Source organism: Micromys minutus (genome assembly GCF_963924665.1).
Source record: "Micromys minutus genome assembly, chromosome: 1".
Classification (NCBI taxonomy): domain Eukaryota; kingdom Metazoa; phylum Chordata; class Mammalia; order Rodentia; family Muridae; genus Micromys; species Micromys minutus.
In genome coordinates, this window is record NC_137969.1 from 176994816 (window position 1) to 177021535 (window position 26720).

The 26720-nt window shown below is 42.4% G+C and overlaps 2 protein-coding genes across 4 annotated transcripts; one reads left to right on the forward strand and one right to left on the reverse strand.

Moving 5' to 3' along the window:
* Positions 1-495: 495 nt before the first annotated feature.
* On the forward strand, positions 496-5854 carry ALKAL2 (ALK and LTK ligand 2; the record flags this gene model as incomplete). Of its 2 annotated transcripts, XM_080916010.1 has the most annotated exons (4): positions 496-751; positions 2772-2825; positions 2907-2987; positions 5790-5854. In XM_080916010.1, 4 exons carry the CDS (start codon positions 496-498, stop codon positions 5852-5854), a joined length of 456 nt encoding a protein of 151 aa, XP_080772136.1. The 2 variants fall into 2 exon arrangements, with proteins under 2 accessions (XP_080772136.1, XP_080772137.1); XM_080916011.1 differs by lacking the exon at positions 2772-2825.
* Positions 5855-10667: 4813 nt separating this feature from the next.
* On the reverse strand, positions 10668-26645 carry ACP1 (acid phosphatase 1). Of its 2 annotated transcripts, none has more exons than XM_080917609.1 (6): positions 26575-26645; positions 20274-20347; positions 19923-20036; positions 12968-13029; positions 11744-11849; positions 10668-11608 (listed from the first exon to the last, which is right to left on the reverse strand). In XM_080917609.1, exons 1-6 carry the CDS (start codon positions 26615-26617, stop codon positions 11531-11533), a joined length of 477 nt encoding a protein of 158 aa, XP_080773735.1. In that variant the 5' UTR covers positions 26618-26645; the 3' UTR covers positions 10668-11530. The 2 variants fall into 2 exon arrangements, with proteins under 2 accessions (XP_080773735.1, XP_080773734.1); XM_080917608.1 differs by lacking the exon at positions 19923-20036 and adding an exon at positions 20075-20188.
* Positions 26646-26720: the final 75 nt, after the last annotated feature.

Consider the following 26720-nt stretch of genomic DNA (forward strand, 5'->3'; position numbering starts at 1 on the left):
GGTTCTAATTAAAGCGGCGCTTGGAACCCGGGGGACCCGCCTGACGTCGGCAGCCGCGGGGATAAGAAGCGCCCGAGGACAGCGGTACTCGGAGCAGCAGGGTGAGCTCCGTCCCCGTAGGAGCTGCGCGTCCTGTGTCCCTGCGCTGGACAAGTGGGGCTGGAGCTCGCGAAGTAGTATCGGGACTCAGAGACCGAGAAGCGCGGCAGACGTGGGACCTCAGGTGCCCGAGGGCGACGCGGGACCCACCGCTGGCAGGTGCCCCGACCTCTCAAGTCCAGGGCTGCGCATCAGCTCCGCGGCTCGGATCTTAGTAGTGCCAGGGCGTCACCTGTGGCCTCGCATCTCGAAGAGGTGTCCAAAGACCCCGCGCGCCGTCCCCGCGGTGAAAGAAAGTTGTGCGGCGGGCTCCGCCTGGACTCCGCGTGCGGGAAACTTGGGCGCCGGCTGCTGGGGCGGCGGGTCCCGAGACCCGCGACACAGGCCACCAGGGCCATGCGAGTGTCCGGGCGCCCGTGGCTCCTTGCGCTGTTGCTGCTGCTGAGCACGGTGGGGGACCGAGGACGCGCGCAGCCCAGGGGTCCTGCAGACCGGCAAACGTTGCTGAGGCTGCTGGTTGAGCTGGTCCAGGAGCTGAAGAAATTCCACATAGGAGACTCCAAGAGGCTGCAGCTCCTTGGCGAGTCTGACTTTGCCCTGGGCCGCAGAGAGGCCACGGATTATGGGGCATACCAAGAGGAGCAGAGAGTGGGTGAGTGTTCCTCGGTGTAGAGACCTAGTGGACAGCTTAGAGTGGGTGAGAATCCAGCAGGGTAGTCCATAAGAAACAGAGTAAGGGAGGGTTCTGGCAGCGAAGATTTGAAAGGCAGAAAGTAAGAGGTAAGTATGTGGCAGTGTAGACCTGTGGGGTCAGAGTGTGGAAGGGGGAGCATCCGAGCAACAGAGTTGTGGGGGTCCCCTGCAGCAGTGTAGACCACACGTACAGAAAGTTATTAAGAGTGAGCTGTTGCAAGTATAGACCAGTGGGGTGGAGAGTGGATGAGGATCCACAGTGTAGACTATGAGGAAGAAAAAGTACCTCAGCAGTGTAGACCAGAGGGTAAAGAATAGATGATTGGTGGGTGTCTGAAGGTGCCACCTTACAAGGTAGAGAGGAATGAATGCTAAGTATTTGGACCCCAAGGACAGGAGGGGGTGAGGTCCTGACAATGCAGGTGGGAATGAGTCGGCATACGGACCTGAGAAACCGCACATGTGGGATTGTTCCGCAATACAGAACCAAAGAGCGAGTAGGGTACTGTCACTGTGGGCCCCGAAATAGTTCTAGCCACAGTATGCACTGAGGAGCCAAAGTGGTCTTGACAGTATGGATAGAAGGGCTACCTTCTATGTCTGAAAGACACATTATATTAGTATTTTTAAGAACTGTTTTTCAGAAACATAGGTTTAAAGATAAATTAACTTTAAAAATCAACAGAGGAGTTTGTGTGTATGTGTACATGTGTGCACACACGTGTTTTGTTTTGTTTCTGCTTGTTTCTCAAGAAAAAAAAAACAACTGGCCGAAACAAGAAACTGTGTGTGAGCCTCTTTGATATCAATCTTAATCCACTTCCAAGATGTGCTGGTGCCCAGTTCGGGACACTCCGCTCTTTACAGGGGAGGGTTCCCAGCCCACCATTTCCAGCAGAGGCAGAAATGGTCAGAGCTTCCCTGATGGAGCCTTTCCCAGAGTGGCCCGTGGGAATTTCTCAGGGAAGCATACAAGCTTTTAATGCTTTCATGACACAATTAGGTCAGATATGATAGGGTCACTTTTGTGTAAACTGACTCAAATTAGGAGTACACGAAGAAAGAAAGGCCTTGGGGAGTAGTCTCCAGCTCCTTTGTGGAAGAATCCATGCCAGGGTCTCTCTTCGGCTATTGGGAAAGGGGAGAACAGTATTTCTGGTAAAATACAATGTGACATTACAGTCATAGAGAAACTCCATGCCTCATGTGGGACAGAGACATTGAAAATGATTGAAGAGGCTGAGAAATGAAGCAAAAACAAAATCCAAACTCAGAGGGACAAAATCAGGGAACCATTGCTGGAGACCAGGTGCCCACCGAAAGCATGATTATAAAATGGTGTGTGAAAACCTTTCTTTAGGTCCCCTCCTTCGCCTTATAAACCAAGGTGATGTACATTACCCTCTGTTCGAGCCAGGCTACCTGAAAACCGTAAAGAAATTTGATCCTTAAAAAATGACCTGCAATGTATATTGTTCAGTGACACACGTTGGGAGTTCAGGTTTATTTCTCGAACTTTTAGTATATGTGCTGTTGAAGCAAGCAATTCTTGAACTTTTAAATGTGGTGAAATTTGATTTCAAAGTTCTTCAAATTAAGTGTATATAAGTGATTCATTCTTTGGAACATATCCAAAAACAAAAAAAAAAAAAAAAAAAAAAAAAAAAAATCAAAACAAGACAAAACAAAAGGTTTCTTTTCATCCTGTAATTTTATGGCCTCTGACTCTCATTATATCCAGAGAGAATAGACTGGTAATGTTTGAAGCTTTAGGAGTAGTTAATGCTGCTTGAGGAAAAAAAAAAAAGTCCCAACCTAAGTGTCCACATTGTATTTTGTGCAACTACCACGTGTTCTCCTATTTTATCCAGTGCACTGTAGTATGAATAATTCAGTTCTCAGCTTTTCCTCCACATTCACTGAACGACCACACTTCATAGGTGCTCTGTTCAAGTAATACGATTTCTCACCCCTCGTAGAGATTGTTCCTCGAGATCTAAGGATGAAGGACAAGTTTCTGAAACATCTCACAGGTGTGTGTCCCCATTCAGTCCTCTGCCCTCCCTGCTCCCTTGTGCCCTGAGTCTTTGTGACGCTCTTCCTCTGTGTTCCAGGTCCTCTTTATTTCAGTCCGAAGTGCAGCAAGCACTTTCACAGACTTTACCACAACACGAGAGACTGCACCATCCCTGCATGTAAGTGACCGTCCAGTAGATAAGACTTCATTCCTCCTTCAGTGTACTGGGGTCTGCTCTGTGACAGGTGTGGGGGTCTCAGTGTCCCCGCCTGGCTGGATTGGGGCAGGATGCCCAGACATGGGAGCAGGTGGCTTCGAATCTGCAGTAACCAGTGCCACTCATGATAACCCATTGGATCCAATCAGTTGTGGCAGAGGGCGGACCCCTTTCACTCACATCATCGTTTGTTTATGAACTCTGGCACAAAGTCCATATTCTATTCAGCTGAACATCACACTGGCCGGGCATAAGTTGGCCTGGTATCTGCTGGTGGTCAGTGTTGGGGTATAACCAGCTTGGTTGGCCTGAGGTTCTTTGTTCAAACTTTTTTGACCATCTCTATGGCTCTGACTAGTGTGGTTTTCACCCCATCAATCATAAAACCTTCAGCACCCAAGAGCTCTATTTGCTATTCCAAATGCTGTTCTTCTGGTCATTCTTCTCCAACTCAGTGAGTGACACAGGGCTCGTGTGTTGTCCCCGATCCCCATGTGTCTTTCTTTCCTTTAAATTTTTCATTTTCAACAAGCTTCATCTATTTATCCACTGTGCTCTATTTCACTCCCCCAAAGTAATTTCTTACACTCTTCCTGAAACCGTTTTTTAAATAGGATGACAACCTCCACTTGATTTAAAACTCAAAGGAGTAAAGCCTTGCAGACATACCAGGAGCTTGCTGGCAGAGATGGTAGAGGACAGAGGCCCAGTCAGCAGACTGAAGTTGCCTCTTTGCTTGCCACAAATACACTGGTTACATGTAGTGATTTTTTTGTTTAGGCAGTAGCACTTCTCTGAATAATGATGCCTGCCATTTACGGACTGCTTCTGTGTGACAGGCACTGCTGGGCCCGCTCATGCCCTCACATCTGTGGGTCTTGCCCAGCAAGGCTGCCTTGGTAGCACTTGTCAGACAGAGTGAGGCCTGGAGCCAGAGGTGAGCAGACATGCTGCCTGTAGATCTGATTTTCCATTTGGACTTGCCATACTTCCCTTTCTTTCATCTCCTCTGCTCTCTTGTGCACTGAGACCATCTACTGTTTGAGAATTACTAACTTGTCTCTTGGGCCCATAGAACCTTTTTTTTTTTAATTGTTTAAGTGTGTGTATCTATATATTTTACAATAAATATTCTCATACAACACAATTCTAGATTCTAAATTTGAACATGACTTTCTAGCATTAAAACCTATCATTTAGAGATCAGAGGACAGGATTTAAAAAGCTTGTCACAGAGGCATCAACAAAACCAGGCTCAAGGCTCACGCTCCACCCTGCTGTCGCAAGCTTCTCCCAGTTATACGATGCTCTATACTCTTGTATCCTTCTGTAATACCACAGACTTCTGGTCACCGAGTCCCCAGAGGTAGAAGGTTGACACATAGGTGCATTGAGATTAGCCCCTTCCACCTCTTCTTCCACAAAGAACAGAGCGGTGGGTAGCTCTTCCAGGATCCTATAGGAGGTTCAGAAATTTACTGAGCCCAGCCCTCTTAGGTAGCCATAGGAGCTTAGAGGAATGAAAACCAAGTCTCTCTTCTTCCTGATAAACAGAATATATTCTAGCTACATGCACATTTGTGGTTGCAGGGCATTGCTGAGACTTGGATGGAGATGGGAACACCTCGTATCTCCACAGGTTACAAATGCAATCATTCACTATTGTTAACTAGGTCAGTTCTGGATCCACAATCTACTCTACCTTGGTATAGACACTATTTAGGAAAACTGTATTCCAAAAGAGTGAGGAAGAAAAGCAATAAAGTAAAAATCTAGGAGATCAATTCCAAACAAGTTAAGATCTCTTTCCTCTCTGAGCCAAAAGTATATTTGCCATAAACACTTTGAAGGTAACTTTTTGGAAGTGTGTAACCAGTCGTCACTCATTCAGATTCTCTTTTGAGGGTGAATACTTCCTGAGAAATAAACTGTAGTACATCATAAATTATGGAAGCTTTTCACATAATTTTGTCCTGTGGAAATTCTCCTAGACCTGCGGTAACTGGACCTTCCTACATACTTTTTTTTTGATGGAGAAGAATAAAGAATCATAGGAAGCCACAGTGACTATTGGGCTGCACTCAAAATTAAAAATATTATCTTTTTCTTTTACAGTTACGCTTTTTCTTTTACACTTGAAATATTGTTTTTAATCTTTTCCCCTTCTTTTCTGTTGACTATTGGTTCCAGGGCCTCCCACAAGCACTTTATCAGTGAGCTACACCCACCCCCTCTTTTCTACTTTTTGGGACATATTCTTGTTAAGTTCAGGATGGCCTCAAATTCATTCAGTAGCCCAATTAGCATCGAACTTATCCTCCTGCCTCCACTTCCTGCATAGCCTCCCATGCAAGCCCCTTGACCCACTTTCTTTCAAACATCACTGCACAAGTTTGTATAAGACTCATCTCAGGTGGGACTTGGTCTGCAGACTCTGAAGGAGCATCCCGGGCACGTGAGAAGCCTGTCTCACGGAAGCAGTGCTCCTGGCATTTCTGTATACCTGGCAGCCACAGTTCAGAGGACGCTGGGTCTGTCCCCTCCATGGCCCTCATCTTAGCTGTACTTGTAATGCCGAGAAAGTTAGCAACCTAGAACTCAGGATTGCAGAGTCTGGCTCCTAGGGACTTCAGAATACTAAAAATCCAAAGAGTTAGTGCTTTATATACTTTCAAAACAAAGAAAAGAACAATAATCAGCCTATGTTTGATTTTAGTGTTGAGCAGACAACTGACAAGGGTCCGTGGTTTGTTTTCACTGCAGACTATAAAAGATGTGCCAGGTTACTTACTCGGCTGGCTGTCAGTCCCATGTGCACGGAGAGATAAGGTAAGCTCCCAAACAATCATGTCGGCCACACAGCAGGTGTCCACAACCCATTTAGGTCATAAAACACACATGGAATTCAGTCGTGCTTTCTTTCTCCATAGTGGCATCACTTTGAACAGAAGACAGCCCACTTACCTCAAAACATTGGTCACAAGTAGAAGGCTCCCCCTGCTGGCTGTCTGTAGTGGACATTGTTACTGGAAGTTCACATAGTTCTGAGCTGATTTCAGAGTGGGCAGCTTACATCAGAATACAAGTTTCTAAGTATTGCTGTTGACTTCCAAGTTCAACTGTTACTGACATTTATGAATACACACAAATGTCTTTCAAACTTTATTTCAGAAATAACATAGAGAGCGTGGTAGGCCAGGAATTATGGCTCCCTGCTAACCAACAATGCACTGCATATCAGCCCATAAAACCAAATTAAAAAACTGAAGCATGGGGGCCGGGTGGGCACATATAGCTCAAAGGGTAAGGGCACTTGCTATGCAAGCTTGAGGCTCAGAGTGTAAATCCCTATTAGTCATGTAAAATGCCAGACGTGGCCACAGACACAGGTAACCCCAGAGCTGCAGTGGCTACACAGGAGGATTACCTCAACAGGTTTCAGTGAGAGACCTTGTCTTAAAGGAATTAGGTGGAGTTGTATACCTGAATGCTCAACATCCTTCTCCAGCTTCTGTATGCATACCTGGGCAGGCACATTTACATACATACACGTGCACCTACGATATGCACACACAAAGCCCTGAAACATACTTGTCCAATGTGCATTCCTCTTGCACCTTAGTAAACAAAAGCATTTTTTTCATTCTTCTCTATGTTCCACTGAACTAAGCATGCTGCTTGATTTGTTTTGCTTCCTTTAAGTCAGGTTATACTATGTTACTAACCACAGCCACTCAAATTTGACATATCTTGTAAAGGTCTTATCACCATAATAAAACCTTAATAACACAGATGTTCCTAAGTGTTAATGCTAATATTTGGTAGCAGTAATGTAAGTGTACTATGAGGTTGTAACTGTACACTGGACTCCCGAGGCTCTCAGCTCAGTTTGTTGGGGAAAGACAGCATTACTTCCCAAGTTCCACAGTACTCAATCATTTCCGACAAACTGACAGGATGTTAAGTTAATCAGTTCTGTATTTTTAACGCCGTAAGTGTGCCAGGCATTGTTAGGCGAGAATTCATACCACAAATAAGATCTACTTCCTGAATGCAAATAGCACTCCCCGGAACGCATGCCTGCGGTCCAGAAAACACAACCAAAAAGAAGAAAAAGGTGAATGTCAAACATTTTTTTTAGTAGTTGCTTGTCTCATAAAAAATGGATGAGAACAGCAGTCTTTCACACACAGGCATGCTCAGAACAAAGGCAGCACTGTGCAGAGGCAACTTGTACCGGCTGTACACAGAAGCCTCACGGTGCTGGCCACATCCTCACCATGTAGACTGATTTATCAGGAGCAAGAGCCACTAGAAGTAAGAGGCTCTCTACTAGGGACAAGGTGAAAGAGCAGTGAGGGCTGGGCACGCACTGGGCTCTCTCTGGAGGAAGTGCGGGCTCTCATGCCAAAGCCGGAAAGTCATTTCATTCCCTTCTTTCCAACTTTCCATTTTCTCAAACACTGCATTTATAGCACAAAGAAGTGTCTTTTCTTACACACACACACACACACACACACACACACACACACACACACACTGGTGATATGCTGGGGGATTAAAAAAAAAACCTCACTTCCACTATATCTTTGTGGAGGGAAGTATTTCCATTTACTTGTAAATCAGAAAAGAATATCAAACCTTTATCCCGTGAGAACTTTCATGCCTCTGGTACCATCTAGCCACTTGAGGGTTGGCTGCTCCTGCAGAATTTAGTTTCCCAGAGACAAACCACCAGCAGCATGCGGAACTCACGTGCCTGCTCTAATCAGTCTGTCTGACAAACATCAGCAACAGACCTGTGCTTGCCCAGTAGATTAGGGAAAAAACATGAAGAAAAAGGCAAAGTATGTTGAATAAATATGGCATGGAGCAGCCACAGTAAGCTTCACCGTGGCCTCTGTTACACCGCCTGCATTATGAAGTGTGGATCTGCCAGGGATACTGTAGCATGGTTACAAGGGTAAAAGATCTGTGTTCACAAACTTGGGCACCAAAGGCCACCTGCTTCAATAGTCAGGTGTCCGAAATGGAACAGGTTTGGCCAAAATGTGGGTGTGTTTATCAGTTTAAAACACTAGTATCTCTGTCCACTGTTAGTTTAAAACTTTTATTTATTTAAGACTTAGGTAGGCATCTCTGTACTTCACAGACTGGTTCCAGGCACTAGTCAGACCCTTAGGGCCAGAATAAGCATCCTGTCTCACGACAGTGGAGAAAACCCTGAGGACACGTTCTGCTGGCTCACAGCAGCCACACCAGCTTTCTGCTGGATCCAGGGCTTGTCTTCTATCTTCCAGACTACTAGACTAGTCCTAGCTCTAGACCAGAGCCGAGGGGGCAGGTTCTATCTTCCAGACCACTAGACTAGTCCTAGCTCTAGACCAGAGCCGAGGGGGCAGGTTTTACAAGTCCTATAAGAAACGTAATGAGCAAATTCACGAGGTTTCTTTGGAGAAACTCAGTAACCCTCCTCATGAGAAAAAGCAGATTCTGAGTGGAACATATAACTCATTTCAGTTCCATGAAAAGCCCAAGCTCTGAGCTATTTGTAAAGTATTTTGAGTAGTGCGTATACAAACATGAGGTTTAATCTGAATATAGCCTAGTAACCTTGATGACTGATGACAGGTACTCTAACGAGGACTAAAAAGGTTTTTCGATTAAATTTTGGCTTTGTGAACACAGCAGTGGAAGGCAAGCAAACTTACCCAGCAGTGACAGGAACTGCAAATCTCTTGACAGAATAACCCAGCCCCCAGCACACATGTAAGACCAAGCACTAAACCTGAGCAAGTTACTAATTTACAGTGCACGGAGCCTGTCATCCTTAGGCACAGTTAGCACAAGGAAACTACAGAATTGGGTTATTTTCCAGGTGGGAGTTGGGAAAGGACCTAGACTTTGAACCTAAGAGAAATATAGACTCCTTGCTTATAAATGTGTTGTTATATTGCTAAACTTGCACCACGTCCTCTAGAATTGGTAATAAGAAGTGAGTAGCTATATGAAATCATATGTAATTGTTTTCAGCTGCAAAGGAGCGACACACCAGGAACCTTGAAAAGTGCCTTGGAAACCAACAGAACAGAACCATCTTCGTGCCCACTTCCTGTGGACAGAGATTTATTTTTGCACTCTTCCATAATTCCTTTGCATTTTCTATGTTGCTGACAGTTTACAAATATACATTCAGCAAATCGGTGTATCTGTCAGTGAGATTTGCCACTTAGATTATAAGAACAGACAACACTCCACGTTTGATGTATTGTTCTGTAAAATGAGGTATTTCCCCTTTAAGATTAGGTGGAACCACAAGGAATATTTCTTTAGAAACATAGGCAGAACATTAAACTGTATTTTCATAGAGTATATAGTATGATTTGACATTTTGTATTCTACAATTAAAATCCCAAAGTATAGTTTGGAACTGCATGAAAAATTTTAATGAAAACCAAAAAAACCTCAGTTGTTTTGAAGACAGTGGCACATGTATCTGTGGATATGCCCAGGCCAGTCCCATTTGTCCTCTGTAAATGTAAAAGTACATTCCAGATATTGTATAATATGTAAATACTGTGAATAACTAGAAGGAAATAAATGAAGTGTTTGGAATAATGAACAGTCTTCAAAATGATTCTTCTACAGCAATGCCATGGCTCAGAATACACACACACACACACACACACACACACACACACACACACACGTTTTGTGTGTGTTAAATACTCCAAATCTTCCCCATCTACCATTTCTATCTGATTGTAAGAGAATGTTAAACCAAAAAGCACCTTAAAAGCAATTTTAAATGTTAATGGCTGCATTTTAAAGAAATGTAATTTGATTGATTATGTTATGATCATATGTTATGTTATGATATGTTATGTTATAATATGTTTGATTGATGTAAAGTTATAATTCAGGAACCCTTATTAACACACGGTGCTGTGTGGGACAGCCATAGAACAAAGCAGCCACCAAACCCCACATTCCAAGGATCTGCATGTAAGATATATACATGTAAAATTTCAGGAAAACAATAGGATCTTATGGAAAAAATCTGAGATTCTGAGTAACTTCAAAAGCAGGACGAAGAGCTTTTTCCTCCTTGTGGCTACTTGCCCTTTCCCTTCCTAGTTCTTAACTTAGTTAAACTCTGACCAAAACTCCACAGAAGCCAAAAACAGGCAGCTGAAGTGTCTGCCTTGGCTGGGACACCATGACCTTTCTGTAAGAGGGTGGGTGTTGCAGTAGCTGCTTTCCTCCTTTGAGAAGGGGCCCTGGCCAAGCAGATACCTGCATATTCCCAGGTCTCTGTGCTTCCTGTCAGACACCAAAATGCCTTTTAAGTAGAAGTTCCACATGACTAGAGCTCACCGGTTGTGACCAGAGAGCTAAGACAAGCTAAAAGAGTTATCAACTTTGCAGCTACAAAGTGTGTAGGGAGCACTAGCCAAAGAAAGCCCAAGGGTAAGGACAGCCCACCCCTGTACATAACAGCAGTGCGCTTGCATTTCTAGTCACTTTACGTTCTAAAATAGAGGCTAACTCCCCAGACCTCACACCATAGCAAACAAAAAGGCATATGAAGGCAAAGCTTAAGATATTTTGTTAGTTTGTCAATAAGAAAGCAGGCAGGCACCAGATTTGTATTTTACTTGTATTTGATAACGTCCCAGTTTAATTCACAATCCTTACTGACATACATCCTTATAAATTTGAGGTCCCTTTTCTGAAAATACACTAAAATTATTTATGCTTGCCTGTCACTTTGTAAAATGTTGATAGAGAACACTCATACCACTATTTAAGCACACTTTTTTTTTTAAAACAAAGTGACTCAAATAGAAACAAAGCTCAAAAAAACTACACAAAAACCAAGTAAGATTAAAGTTGTTAATTTTACCAATCTGTGGGTCCCATCTTCTATTATTTCTATTTCTTTTTCAGACAGGGTGTCACTATATAGCCCAGGATGGCCTGCTGAAGTTCCCGGCCCATCACCACATTCAGCTTCTCCCTCTCAAACACTGATACCCTCAGAGTTTAAACAATTCTAAGGTTCAATGAAAGGCTGCCCTGGGTGGAGATATTGTCACAATAAGAGTCTGTAATAGAGAGGTACAAGGCAAGCAGACAGCACCACTGGGTGCTGCCCATGCGCTCCAGGTAGACCAGGCTACCCAGGTTTGCTGGGCTCAGAAGCTGACCTGGACATTGTAGGTCATTGTTACTTTACTGGGTTTTCTTTTGTTTCATATTTGCTGTTCCACTATTTTGTAATTATGGCAAGATTTAGTTAGTCTAAGAATGCTTAGCCACACCTCAAACTGTCTGATTCAAATGCTTTTATCTTTCTGAACATATGCCTAATTTCTACCTACAATTATTTTAAAGATATACAGTAAGTCAGCTGAAAAGAGAGGTGGGGGATGGGACTGCTACCACCCTTGGGCATAGCAGAGGTGAGTAGGCAGTTGCTCAATGGTGGTGGGTAGGACCAGCTACTGAGTCTTTTCCAGGAAGGCCTTGCAGCACCTAAGGCATTGCTGGTATACCACCTCGAAGTCAGAGTCATTGCCCTGCAAGGACATAAAAAGAAAAGCCAGCAATGGTTTATGATGACAGTGTCCTCAGAAGACCCAAACCTGTCATTTAATACCACAGAATACATCCTGCCCATCTTAACAGAGGCTCCAAACCTGAAATGTACTTACATAATAGGGATCTTCAATAATGAGCTGTTTCTGTGGATCATAGCTCCCAAGTAGCTCAATTTTAGCTTTGCAGTTTTTAACTTGATTACTTTTTCTATTCAAATCTCTGTAAAATTGAAACATGAACTTAGATTTCTGATCTATGGTTTTAAGTTAAACAGGGACATCTGCTCAGGGTTTATGAAATATCCTATCAAAATACAACAGTGCAACCTGATTTGAAATGAAACAGAACACTCTACAGACCTATGGCACTCCTGCAGCTGTATGCCACCGTGCACTGATTCTGACACTCAAAACGTGTTATCTTTAACTCCCATAATAATTAAGTTTTCTTCTGTGAAATGTATTTTGATACAATAAAAATGACACTATTTCAGATACATAAAATGCCAGAAAAGAACTCAAAAGGCCATGTGTACCACATCCCAAGACAAAGGGACAGTGTGGACAATGTTTGGGGCCAGTGAAGACAGGAGGAGGATGGACTGAGAACAGGAGAGCTGAAGGAGGCGAGGACGAAGTGTGGTCGGGAAGGAAGTTGAGTGGAAAGCATGCAGGACAAGGTGGCAGCAGCCCTGCTATACCCCACCCATCTGTTCCATAACCTAGGGACATAATTTAAGTCCACTGTTCCTCAATTTCCTCTTTGGTAATAAAGTAAATTTATTGATGAGGGGTGTGGACCTGCAGACACATCAGTTTTATAGACTCAGTCACTGCTACTCAACCCCCAGCCCATCAGTGCCGATTGGCCAGAACCCACAAACCCAGTGAGGCGTCTTGTCAGGCTCACTTTAGGGTGCAGCCATCATATGGAAATGGGAGACAAGATGCCCTCTTCTGTCACAGCAGTACAAGAATCAGTGACCGATGCGTCACCTCCACACCTAGAGCCCCAAACCAGCTGTCCCCATGTCCACTCATGCCCTGGCTGTCTCTTTCAGAAGACACACCTCTGTGAACAGCTGAGATGACCAGACCTTGTTCTTCCTGCCTCCTGAAGCACTGTGTAAGATATGAATACTGTGTAAACTGGGCGTGGTGGTGCTCACCTTTAATCCTAGCACAGCAGGCAGAGTAGGTATACCTGAGTTCGAGGCCAGGTCTAGACAGTGAGTTTCAGGGCAGACAGGGCTTCACAGAGAAACCCTTTATCCAAAAAACAAAACAAACAAACAAAACAACAACAACAACAAAAAAAGACCAAATATATATGATTACCTCAGATTGCTTTCATCCATACACAGTATATAATCGAATGTAGCAAAGTCTTCTCTTGTAATCTACAATTAAAAAGTCAAAAAACAGTGATTATATCCATACAAAACTGTAGTTGAAAAAAAAATTTAATTACATGTTAACTCATTAACTAAATTCTATGTTCACTTACCAACTAGAATTTTAACAAAATATATAATTTAGTGTATATTTTAAGTTAAAATACAATCATTGTATTTCCAAAACTTTATGCAAATAATTTTGTAAAGGTTCTTTAAAATAATCAGAAATATAAAGCATGGACCTAAAGCTTGTTGCTAGTTTTGTCCCTCAGTAAGATATAATCTGAAATGACTTCATACAGTCATCTCAACTGTATCTGTCATTCCATGACTGCCTTAGGCCTTGGGGACACACTCAAGATTAATTAAGGAACAGATCTTTGTTCCTGTGAGGCCATCCTATGAAGGAGAATAAATACTCTCAAGAGAAACAAGGCAGAGAGAAAGGGGCCTCAGAAAAGGGAGATGAACTGATGTTCAAAGGGTAGGAGTATCCTACTGGGGACAAGTATCCAAGAATACAAATCTGTCTTAAGCTAACATGGAAGATCTCATCAGATGCAGTTGTTTCTGGCACCACATGGTTTAAGACAGGTAAACTCCCTTAAATGTAATTGAAGAAATTTACCTTCTAGATATTGATGACCCAGGAAACACCTGGGTTAAAGAACAATGACTATAACCAAATAGTGATCACTTGGTTCTTACTCTATTAAAAATGGGAAATTTTAGCTTTTAGTATGCACTTCCAATTACTATTAGCATAGCATTTAAATAATCACAAAGGACTGTATTGTTTTAATATCCCCAAGACTCATAACTTATTTCAAAAACATTAAACAAATACTATTATATAAAATGTTATTTTTTTCAAGTTTGAAATATATCTTAACATTAATTTTGAACTTATTATAATTAACTTGTCCTTTAAAAATGCACTACTTAATGACTTACAGAGTCAAACCATACAGGATTTTGGATTTTAAAATAATTGATTAAGAATAGCAGCTAGAACTTATGTCATGAAAAATGCAGAGTGAAGCACAGGACAAATTAATCTCATTATTAGAAAACTTCCTGCTCCAACATACAACAAAGACACATGCACCACAACATTCATAGCAGCCCTCTTTATAATAGCCAGAAGCTGGAAAGAACCCATATGTCCTTCAGTAGAGGAATGGATACAAAAACTGTGGTATATTTACACAATGGAGTACTACTCAGCTATCAGAAACAATCACTTTTTATGAAATTCCTAGGAAAATGAATGCATCTAGAGAATATCATCCTGAGTGAGGTAACCCAGTCACAGAAAAACAGACATAATATGCAGTTACTGATAATTGGATACTAACCCCAGAAAGCTCTGAATACCAAAGAAACAACTCACAGGCCATATGAAGCTCAAAAAAAAAAAAACAAAAGCCAAAAAACAAAAGCCAAAAAGCTAAAGCCTCAGTCCTTCTGAGGAAAAAAAAAATAAGTGTATAGCACCCTCTCAGAGTGTGGTACTCCTGGACCTTAAATCATTAATAATCCAAAAGCTAAGAATCTATAGCCTGCGTCAATTTTTGGTATTCAAAAATCATTATGTTTAATCTATACACACCAAGAAAACTCTGACTGCTTCCATGTTACGTTCTGTTCTACCTACTTTATGCTTATGGTAACTAGTAGATTTCAATGCATACTATCAAACTTCTAAAAGAATTAAGTACTGACAAAAATATATTCATATAGTGTTATGCCAAAATGCCTTTAAAAATCTGTACATCTCTCTCTCTCTTTTTTAAAATAAAGTTGAAAGAGAAAAAAAAAAAGATCAATAGTTTAAAAGTAGTACCAGGGCTTGGCAACAGTCTACCACTGTACTATGTTATATTCCCACAGCTTTGTTTATTCTTCATTTTATGACATTAGTTTAGAAAATTATCCATCTGAATGATAAAATACTAAAAAAAAATTCATGTAGTTTTATATAAAAATTCTTTTAAAATTTGTACAGTTATCTCTCTTTTTAAAATAAACTTGTTTAATTATAAAAAAGAGAAAAAAGAAAAAGAAAACTTCCACAGAAACCAAGATTTTTCTTGAAGATTATGAGCATGCTCCTAAAAATACCTGGCTCACTACAATAGCGTGACAGGAATACAGCACAGACAACAGATCACCTCCTGTCACCTTACCTGCTGATCCCAGTGAACACTGCCTGGACCCTCCCAGAGTTCTCTCTCAAGTCATTACAGCCAAGAGCTCTTTAACCCCAGGGCATTCAAGTCCATTTCCAAACAGCCCATTTAGGGGTTTTATCATTGCTAAAACTAAAACAAAATTATTTTTTTTTAATTAAAAAAATGCAAATCCAAGACTAGAGAAATGGCTCAGTGGATAAAGGTATATGTTGCTATTGCAAAAAATCTAGGTTCAGTTCCCAGTACCCACATGATGTCTCCCAACTGTCTGTAATTCAGGGACTGTGACACCCTCTTCTTGTGTATGCACTATAAAAATGTGTTTTGCATACTTTCAAGTAAAATAGTCATACACATAAAATAAAAATAAATGAATATTTAAAAAAAATAAATTCTTAGGCCAAGGGATAAAACTGAGGTAATTCAATCACAAAAGAACACACATGGTGTGCACTCACTGATAAGCGGATATTAGCCCAAAAGCTCGGAATGCCCAAGATACAAGTCAAAGACCACATGAAACTCAAGAAGAAGGAAGACCAAAGTGTGGATGCTTTAATTCTTCTTAAAAGGAGGAACAAAGTATTTACAGGAGAAAATACAGAGACAAAGTTTGGAGCAGAGACCGAAGGAAAGGCCACCCAGAGACTGCCCCACCTGGAGATCCATCTCATATACAGTCACCAAACCCAGACAATATTGCAGATGCCAATTAGTGCATGCTGACAGGAGCCTGATATAGCTGTCTCCTGAGAGGCTCTGCCAGAGCCTGACAAATACAGAGGAGGATATTCACAGCCAACCATTGGACTGAGAACAGGGTCCCCATTGGAGGAGTTAGAGAAAGGACTGAAGGAGCTGAAGGGGTTTGCAACCCCATAAGAACAATACCAACTAACCATAGCCCCCAGGGACTAAACCACTATCCAAAGAGTACACATGAAGGGACTCATGGCTCTAGCCACATATGTAGCAGAGGATGGCCATGTCAGGCATCAGTGGGAAGAGAGACCCTTGGTCCAGTGAAGGCTTGATGACCCAGGGTAGGGAAATACCAGGGTGGGGAGGCAGGAGGATATAGAAATAGGGGGGTGGGGGAGCACTCTTATAGAGGCGGGGGGGGGGGATTCCAGAGGGGAAGCTGGGAAAGGGGATAACATTTGAAATGTAAATAAAAGAAATATCAAAAAAAATATAAAAAATATTTTAAAATCCACTATAGCTATGGGATTGTTAAGAGTCTATTTCTCTCTCTCTCTCTCTCTCTCTCTCTGTGTGTGTGTGTGTGTGTGTGTGTGTGTGTGTGTGTGTGTGTGTGTGAGAGAGAGAGAGAGAGAGAGAGAGAGAGAGAGAGAGAGAGAGAGAGAGAGAGAGAGAGAGAGGTATGCATGTGTGTGTGGTGCTACAAACTCTGGTCCTATGGAAGAGGAGGAAGTACTCTTAGCTACTGAGACACTACTCTAGCCCACAGGTGTAAGGTGAAGCTAGTTCAATTGAGGAATGCTTCCAAAGGACCTGTGGTTCACTCCTGAGTACTTGATACTAAACCACAACCAAGTAGACAATGGTTAGAAGTTAGCTGTAACACAGACTGAGTCCTGCACAAAGAGCCACCAGGACAGAGATTCCAATGGTCTCAAAGGCCTAGAAGCCTCCTCAAGAGCAAAGAAAGCCAGACAAAGGCCATGATGGAAAAGCATGGCCCAACCTGCCCTGAATCCTGGGACAATGGAGAAGAAACTGGAGCCAGACCTAGCAGGACAGTGAACCTTGGAAGAGCACAGGCCCAGAAAATGAGTTAGTATATGCCATTCCACTCGACCTGACCAAGTCCTCTCTTACCAGAGCAAAAAGCTCAAGAGACCAATGAGAAGTTATCTGCACTTGGTAAAGGAAAACCAACATCCATGCTCTGAGCTGCTCCTGCCCTACAGGTGAGCAGTCCATGCCATCCTCAGGCCCAGCAGCAGAAGGGCACTCAGAAGTATTACAAGTTTGCAATGCTACTGAGATCCTGTATCTGACAACTACTAGCATCCTTACTGCAACGGTGGTAAAAATGTGATCTTTCAAGGCCCTATGATTATTTACACAGCACCAAAAGTGCACCACACAGCCCACGAAGCAAGAAGAAAGCAGACTTGCCAGGTCTAGTGGTACAGGCCTGTAATTTCAGCTCCTTGTGAAAGAGAAGCAGAAAAATCATGTTCAAGGCTAGCCTAAGCTACAGAGTGAAACTGTCAAAAACAAAACAAAACAAAACAAAAAACTAAATAATGCTGGGGACACAGCTTAGTAGCAGATCATTTGCACATAAGCATATACCAGGCTCTACCTAAAGTATAATTTCCAGTTCTCCAAAAAACAGGGAAAGAGAGCAGGCTCAGCAATGACCAGAAATGCATTAGCAGACCTTATTTAAAATACTAAGAATATGTTCCCTTGTGAATTCTCAACAGCTTTAGTTACCTAAGCAACATGGAGCCCATCAATATTCTGGCAAGAATGAGGGAGGCATGCATGAGGTCTTACCCTTAGTTGAGGGGATAATTTTTCTCACTGGTATAGCCAATGGTTGTCCAGTAAACAGCCCCACATCATAGGCATGCAAACGATCCTAACTGAACTCAGTGGGATGAATGGAAGTGAGAAAGGTACGCCGGGAAGGAGGGATCCGGGGAGTAGGAAGATAAAAGAGAACAGAAGTGAATAGGAGCAAATACATTTCACACGTGTGAAACTGTCCGAGATTCACTCATAAATAATAGTTAACTGTATGATGTCCAAAACACTGTAAGAGGCTAAGTGTCACCAGAAAACTACAATTACAAAAAGATGTCAGTAAAATGACAGGCACTAAGAACTTTGAAGAACAGAGATCTGGTCAGCAGGAAATCTAGCAATAAGGACAGACAGGGTGCAAACAGGAGAAAAGAACATAAAGATTTTATGTTCAATACACATAAAAGCTGCCTCTCAAGAAAAAAAAGTAAAGCCTAATTTCCCAAAAACTGGCTAAGGAAGCATCAAGTCACAGTTCAAAAAGCATGCTCTGGTCAACCACAGCAAAGCTACTCAACTGCAGACCAGAAGAGAGACAAACAGCCAGAAAAAAAGAGATAGGTCATTTCAAATCAAAAAACCAACAAAAACAACCAGACCAATTTTCCAAACAAAGTAGAGATACTATCAATTTTTAGCACACTTCTTAAAGACAAGAAGACACGCCCCGTGCATTTGGTGAGGTGTGAGTAGAGACACTGGCTATGAACCCGTTAGATGGCTCCATCTGCAGCGCCACTGCCCACAGACTCTCACAACAGGTAGAACAATACAGCACTTGGCCCTGACTTATTAGAGACATGGAAAAGATACCACATCTGCATGGACCCCACAGCTTCGCCAGGGACCTGGTGCACACCTGCAATCCCAGCACTGGGGAGGCTGACCCATGAGAACTGCCTCATATCAGAGTATGACCCTGACTCCACAAAACAGAATGCAAATGATTCTAAACTTTGGGGTGACCTCTGCATGAGAGGGGAGAAGAGGCCAAGTAACCTCAGCATTGGACTCAGTCCATGGAGAAGCTGAAGAAAGGATACTGAAAAGGGGACACTTGAGCAGCAAGGACAGTTCTCCTATCTGCCATGCTAAAAGTTCCTATCCTAAGAAATTGTTATGTGAATTCAAGAACTAGCACCTGAACCATATGCCATTTACTTAACCTAAGTTGACAGATTAAAAAAATAAAATTTTAACAACTATACTAAAATAGTTATTTACATAAAGTGGCAATTAATAAAGAGAAAGAACCTGTAAACCTAAGAAAATGTGATACTGATATACAAAGTATTCTTCACTAGTGCTTTGGAACTGAAAAACCAAAGACAATAAAAAAACAACATTGAGTACTTTTTCTTAAAAACAACATAAAAGAAACAAAGATTCTATGGAAATCCTACTCCTAAAGCTAATCATTGAAAACACTCTGGAGGAAGTTTCTGGCATTGCTTTTCAAGGCCCAGGAATTTAAAATATTCCATTTGCTTTTGTTACACACTGAGCAAAGGAAAAAGAACCACACGTCTTACAGATTTGATTGACCACTCAAAAGTTAAGTCCACGTTCCTTGGACAGTGGCAGATTGACCATGTATGCAAAAGCCTGAAATGACTTAAATGAACAATGATATAAAATCTTTCATCTTCTGCCTAATAAAATCAGCAATAAAGAACTCAAAGAAATACAACAGCTGCCATCTTCTGATAATATGGATACAAAACTACCTTTTCTGTGACTAAAGAGTTTCTGTTTTCAATTCCATAGCCTTCAAGTGGTACAAGTGTTAACGACACCACCAAAGCTCTTCTATATGTTTAAGGTACTTCAAAATAGGAGAGACATTTATACGTACTAACAAACTAGGAGCCTGAGCAGAACTATGTCTAACCAAAAAGTCTGTACATGGTAACACAATGAAGACCACAGCCAGGTCTGGCTCCCAGTAAACACTGTCTCACTGTGGTTTATGCCTTTTATCTGTACTTTAACAAGTTATCCAAGGCCATCCAAATCTTCCACAACTACACAGGCAGCAAGTTAGTGGACCTCAACAAATGCATTCCGCAACACACAGTGTGGTCAGACTCTCAAGTTATGGAATTCTATGGAGTAGAAATTAAACAAGATCTTTTCTACCTGTCTTGCCTTATGGGCTGTGCTAATGCCATGATTTCTTAGGCAGCTGACAGCTCTTGGGTCTGGGGGCCGGCCCACGTTCCAGTCAGAAACGGCACTGCTGTCAATGGCCCACTGTAATACAAAACATATGTCAAGCTCCAGTACAGTACCTGCCGTGCAATGTGATGCATGTGGATGCCATGTTTTTTCATGCAGCTCTGCCCTCGATAGTCAGGGGGGTTCCCCACTTCATAGGTGGATGTAGCCGCACTGTCTATCCTCCACTGCAGGAGAGAAAAGAAGTGTTCTGGCACCTTGCTGCCCAAAGGTATTCAGCCTGGACTCTTCACACTATCAAATGGTACTCACGTTATCCGAAACCTTTTCATCAGTGACCAGTTTCCTGAACACTGCTTCTGCAATGGGTGACCGGCAAATGTTACCTTAAAAGGAGAGGGAGAAGAGATACCGAGGTCGTTAGTTATGGCAGAAAGCTAGGTACAAAGATTGGGTGGACCACTCCCAAAGTGGATGCCCAGTGCCTGCATCTAAGGTTGGCGAGATAGTCCAGAATTCCCTGACAGAACAGTTAATCATACGAGAGTCATGATCCTGACAGAATGGCTGAGGTAACTAAAGCTCAAGAACGTAAATAAAACACAGACCAATTTTTTTTTTTTTTTTTTTTTTTTGTAGTTCCATGTGAGAGAGGTTTATTGTGAGGAACGGGGACAAAGTGGGGGGAGGGCAACGGAAACAAAGAGGGAAAAGAAAAGGGCAAGTCCAAATCTTTAAATCAAAGAAGTGAGCTACAATCAGCTTCATTTAAAATAAAGTATAATAGAACAGAAATAGGCACTTTAAAGTATACCATTATAATTATAATAAAGATTAGTAATACTTCAAAACAAAACACAAGGCAATTCAACACAGGCTTTACTGAGTAATCATATGTAAAGTCCTGTCCTAAGGTCCCCAAGAGTTAGCCAGCTGGAGGAGCAGGAAGAGGTTTGTCTTGACTGACCCTGACCCAACTTCTGATGTCAATAGATAGGTAAGGAGCCCCATACTAGTTGGCTACAAATCTGCCTTCCCTCCCCATGACTGTCAGTTTTAGTGATTCCTTAGACTGACCATGATAAGTAATATATTTGTAACTCATAAAAAGATATAGATTGGAGAAAGATGGAAGAAAACGTATTCTGGGGGAACCAAACAGTAAGTCTTCCTGTTCTTGGGGACACCTAACCCTCCTGTCACTGACTGACAATATGCTGAGAGCACTACTGCCAAACCAGGAAGCTCAGCACAGTACTGATATTCAGAGTTCCTAGTTAAATGTGAGGGAATAATGACCCAGAACCCAAATGAGTCCTCCAAAATTCCACAACTATGGAGCCTCCAGGTGTAAACAGATACTCCATCACTCCAAGAAAATACCGGGGATATCAAGGAGGACTTTCTAAGAGCCCATATGAACAAGAACCAAATTCTTACTACACCCAGAAGGACAAAAGTTCAGCAAGCAGATAAACAAAGGCAGGCTCATACACTGAGAAGACACAAGACACAATATTTGATGATGATGATGATGAATGCTGTGATGGTAGGCAACCAGAGAAACACAAAGATTCCACAAAGCTAAAAGAGATGCCGGGAAGCCTAAGCTGAGCTGATGTTCACAGGATAAGAAGTTTAAATAGCATTGTGGGAGGATTTGAAGGCAGAACCTGTACTAGTCTAGACACCGAAGGCAGGGCCTGGGGCACGGAGCCCTAATCCCACGCCAAGTCTGTACCTGGTGCATCCAGGAAGAACAACCTGAAGGTTCTGGCAATGTGGCTTACCAAACACATTTATTTATATGTCTGTTACTTTTGAGCCAAGCAGACAGAAAGCTGTTTAAGATACAACTTTCTCTTACAAGGTGGGAAGTTCAAAAGAGCTCAGGGTGGAAGACAGTGAGACTCTGTCTGGGAAGTTACATGAAAAAGCCAATAGCAAATAGTCTGATTCCTATCCTCACCCACGCTTAAATCACCCCAGACAACTCTGATAAGCAGCTTTATAAGAGAAAAACACAGAAGATTTAATTAGTTTATCTGACATGAAAACTTTCAGATTGAAGAGGCAAAGAGCTGGAAAAAATTGTCCCATTTCCCACTTGTTAAATGAAAGCTGGCATATATAATTTTATGACTATGTCTGATAAGAACTGTAACTGAACAAAGCAGCTTGTCCTAATGAAACAAATGCAAGAAGACCAGGAGGAGCCTGGCAAGGTTTGTCTGTGCCTCATGCGTTCCTCCTTGTATGGGACTGACTCTGGCACACAGGCTTTTAAGGGAAAAGAGGGATAATATTTCTAGGCTTCAGGTTTCTTACAGAAAACTAGAGAAATTATAGGTTCTATGTCCTATCTTAGAGGAGTTATGCTTGGCCTAAGGGGCAAGAGGTGGGAAGGCATGGGGTAAGAAAGACTTTGTTTGACGTGCACAGAAAGACAAAACACCATATTTGGGTGTATCACAAAGGCCCCAACAGTAAGAAAAAAATTAAACAAACAAGAAACTGCATGTGGGATGTCAAAATCTCCTGGCTTCTGATGCACAACCAGATATTCTAAGATATAATGAAACATGAATATTCTGGTCTCTGGACCAGTTCCTGCCATGACTGTGCATCCTTCCATATCTACAAAACTAAGTACTTGGTTGGCTTCTTCCTACTTGAGAGAGTGAGAGTGTGTGTGTGGGGGGGGGGGAGAGAAAGATATTAATAGCAATAATATTCTTATCAATAAATGTCTTCCATTTGCTAGTCCTGGTTATGAAGGTTTTCTTTTCTATACTCTAATGTTTGTTTGGTTTCTCTACGTATACATGTGGGCACAAGAATCCAAGCATGCAGGTGCATATGAAGAGTAGGGGACAATGTTGGCTGGCTTTCCTCAGAAGTTGCCCACATTTTTTTTATAGAGAGGGTTTGTAGGATAGGCTGGCTGGCCAGGAGACTCAGGGACCCAAAAACCTAATTGAGGATTATAAAAGTATGTTACCATGTACAATTTTTTGTTGTTTTTCTTTTATTTAAACATAGGTTATTGGAACAAAACATGTTTACAAGGCAAGAACTTTATGGGTTAAGATCTCCCTAGTCCTGATGTTTTTCATAAAGATGGCCATCGGCACTGTTTCACTAACTACAAGGCTTTCTGCACATCACCACAAAAGACCCAATAGTGGTGGGCAGGTTAGGATAAGTACCATATTCTGCAAGTTAGAAGTAACCAAAGTGTAATGTCTTAGCATGTAAAAAATAAAATGTCTTAGCATGAAAAATTATCATTAACTATGAATTAACAGTCTTGATTCTTTTATGATGTAAAAACATGGGCCATTTCATAGTTGTAGCATATTCACGAATGCCCCACCCCCAGATAGCTGTATGTAAAGTAAGGTATATAAGCACAGATTGTAAGTACCCTTTCTTGACAGAGACTACAAATCATGCAACCTACAAAATCAATAGAAGGGAACTCTCAATGCTAATAACTTGCCTATCTAGCTTACCAATTTATCTTATTAAAATTAATGTTATTAAAGATACACAGCTGAGGTTAGACCTCCAACCCCATCAAAAAATGAATAAATAAAAACATACAAATATACATTAAGAATGAGTACACTGACCATGAGAAAAACACGGAGCCTCAGGAACATGGCCTTGTCTCTCTTGCAACCACTATGACTAAAGCTAAGATCACTCCTGCCTCTGTGGAGTCCCTTCCAGCTTCACAAAGCAAAACACTCCTCTCTTCATCCTGCTAAAACAACTTCAACCTTAAATAATTTGAAGAAAGGTTCAGGAGGAATACAGTAAACTTGCATCTCAAACACAATGGCATTTACTATACTCCAAAGGGGCTCTTGGTAGAATGCATCTGCACCATCCTCAAATTTTCTTGGACTAGCAACTGACTACAACACATCTTACTTCACAAGATATCCCTGCTTCTCTCAGAGCCTCCTGCAACCTAATCTCCACACTGCAGATGGAAAAACTATGTCCCTCCCACTTCTGCTCAGAGCCTCCCAGGGCTTATCTCTCTCAGAGTGAACCCAAGTCCTCATATAGCCTCCTATAGTATCTATACTACAAATAGGAAGTGAGAAATGACCACTCTGGGCCTACTGCATTCACACACTTAGTTTTAGGTCATTAAAATAATGCAAATGCAAAAAATCTTGTGAAAACTGCATCAAGTCCCAATGCTGGTATCCAGGAACAAGTTCTACTGAACTGAACCAAGCTATGGCTACACTAAGTTCTCACCACATCAAGTTTATGGATTCACTCCAGCTCTATACAGAGTTAGCAGATCCCTTCCCTAAAGTATCTGCTATATATAAGAACCCAATTTCTCCTCGTGTATTTAGAATGATACAAGCTTGGTACCCACAGGCAAAGATATCATGGCTGAGAAAGGGTGCCTGGTCTCCAAAACCATGACTTCTCTGGTTATAGCTTTTACCTGAAAACCTCATGCTCTTGTCTTCCGAGCCCAGACGGACAGGTCTCCTGCCACCTTCATGCCTCTCTTCACTGCTCACCTTCAGGTGAGTCCTGACTACAGACTACACCCTGTTCTCACTCTGCTTCAGATGGTACTAAGCACTTCACCAACTGAGACCACTGACTTTCCTAGACTGATGGTGAACAGCAGAGGACCAGCTTCAGAACAGCTAGACTTCATCTGCGCTGGCAAAACTACACACATCTCCAGTGGCAAAAACAAAATACTGGGTCATACTGAAGTCAAACACAGGCAAGCATGTACCTCCCTTTAAGTCTTGCTGGTGCAATATGCTAGCACAGATAACTATAATAAGCAACAGGAAACAAGGCCAAAGCTTGACTTTTCTTGTCATAGAAATTACCTAGTACAGCTATCTTGCAAATATTACACACTACATTGTACTGAAAGTGGAAAAGTAAAAGAAAAAAAGCTATTACCCACAAGAATGATAGCTCTAAGAACTCAAGAGGCTGCCAAATAAAAATGCAACTTATGGAATGAAATATCTTTACAGGGGGATAAAATGAAGTGACTAACAGTCTAGGGATGAAGATCTGTGACTCTCTTTTTTCATTTTCAAGCAAAAGCTAACACGGTACCCAGTAAAGTTAACCATACAATCAAGGCATAGGACAGCAACAGTTTCTTGAGTGCCGTCCCCACAGGTGGGAGGAGAAGGTGGACAGTAAGTCTTGGCAGACTTTCTAGCCTAAAGAGAAGGAGCAATACTCTGTAGGAGAGGCAGAGGGCAAAAGACCAACTGGACTGTTGACAACTTAAGCCTTGCCCTCAGGACGGAGGCAATGAAGCAAGAACTCTGAAAAAAGAATTACACAAATTATGTAAAAGAGGATCAATGTAGAAATTCTGAGAATGAAAAACTTGAAAGATTATTCATCTTATTAAAAAATTATTATTTTTCATATAGCAAAACCGAGAAATTGCCCTAGGGATTGAAAACAAAGATTTCAGAGAGACCTAAATAGACTGACTGAGAACCACAGCAACTGTGACCTAAAGACAACATCAAACAAACCTGTCTGGGACACTGCTGTCACAGAATGGTCTTCCTGCAACCTACGCTCACCTCACCGTGGCACAATGAGGGGAGGTGTGGAAGAGGACTCGGGGGAGGCAGGAACTCCAGCTGTTCTAATGGAAGGGGCCAGCTTAGAGACACATTACAGATATGAATCTACCTGGGCCAGTTAGCAGGTGAGAGAGTTCAGAGAAAGAAAAACAAGTTGGTGGAGGACAGGAGCTTGAAGGAATGACAGGGATGATGATTTATCTTCACTGTGACCTTCACTGATTAGAAACCCAACTTTCAGGACATTGGTAATGGCATATCCTGAGAGGATTTGATCATAAGGGCTCTTACCTAACAATGGTTTAATCCATTAGACTAGGAAAAATACTGAAATTACTGGAAGGTGATGAAAAATACATGTGGGGCTGAGCGCAAGAAAAAAAAAATCACGATGTGTACTCTTAGAGCTAACGCTTGTCTTGCTCTCGGCCTCCAAGTCTCTCTCCTTCTGTGATTCCATGGAGCAAGTAGTCTCTGACTCAAGCTCGGGCCGCCCAGATGCCTCACCATAAGCCCAGAATCAGCAAACATTCAAAAGGGGCCTGGACCCTCTGAAACCTAATCAAAACAAATCTGTTCTCCCTAAAGTTGTTTTAGATGGGTATTTTTAGCAGAGATTTGGAAGTGACTGCCACAGCAGGTGATGGGCGACTCTCAGACTTAAAAGAGGAAAGAGGAGAAGAAGTGAGCGGGGCCTACAGGCTTGGGAGAAGAGACAGGAATAGGACAGTGATTTGTGGTGGAAGGGCACTTGGGAGGGTGACAAGTGCTTGGGAAGGGCAGGGAGGGGATAGGGGCATGATCTGACACAAAACTACACAGGTTCAGGGGAGTACAGGAGATGGGGGGGAGGCAGGCAACTGAGAATGTTCTGAGGCGCGAGCCCTGCGAACGCCTTCTCTGATCTGCTTCCCTCCGCCCAGTGCTCTTGTTCAGAAGCTGAACACGAAGGGCACTTCGGGGTCCCAGAGAAAAAGACCCTGAAGTCGGCGAGTCCTTACCGAGACACACGAACAGCACTGACTTAGACCCAACCTCTGCCATGTTTCTGTGCTGATCCTGGCGCCCAGAAACCGCGTAGGAACGTGGCGCATGCGCACTGCCCAGGGTTCGGCCGGTGGACCTGCGCAGTCCGCCGCCCCACGTT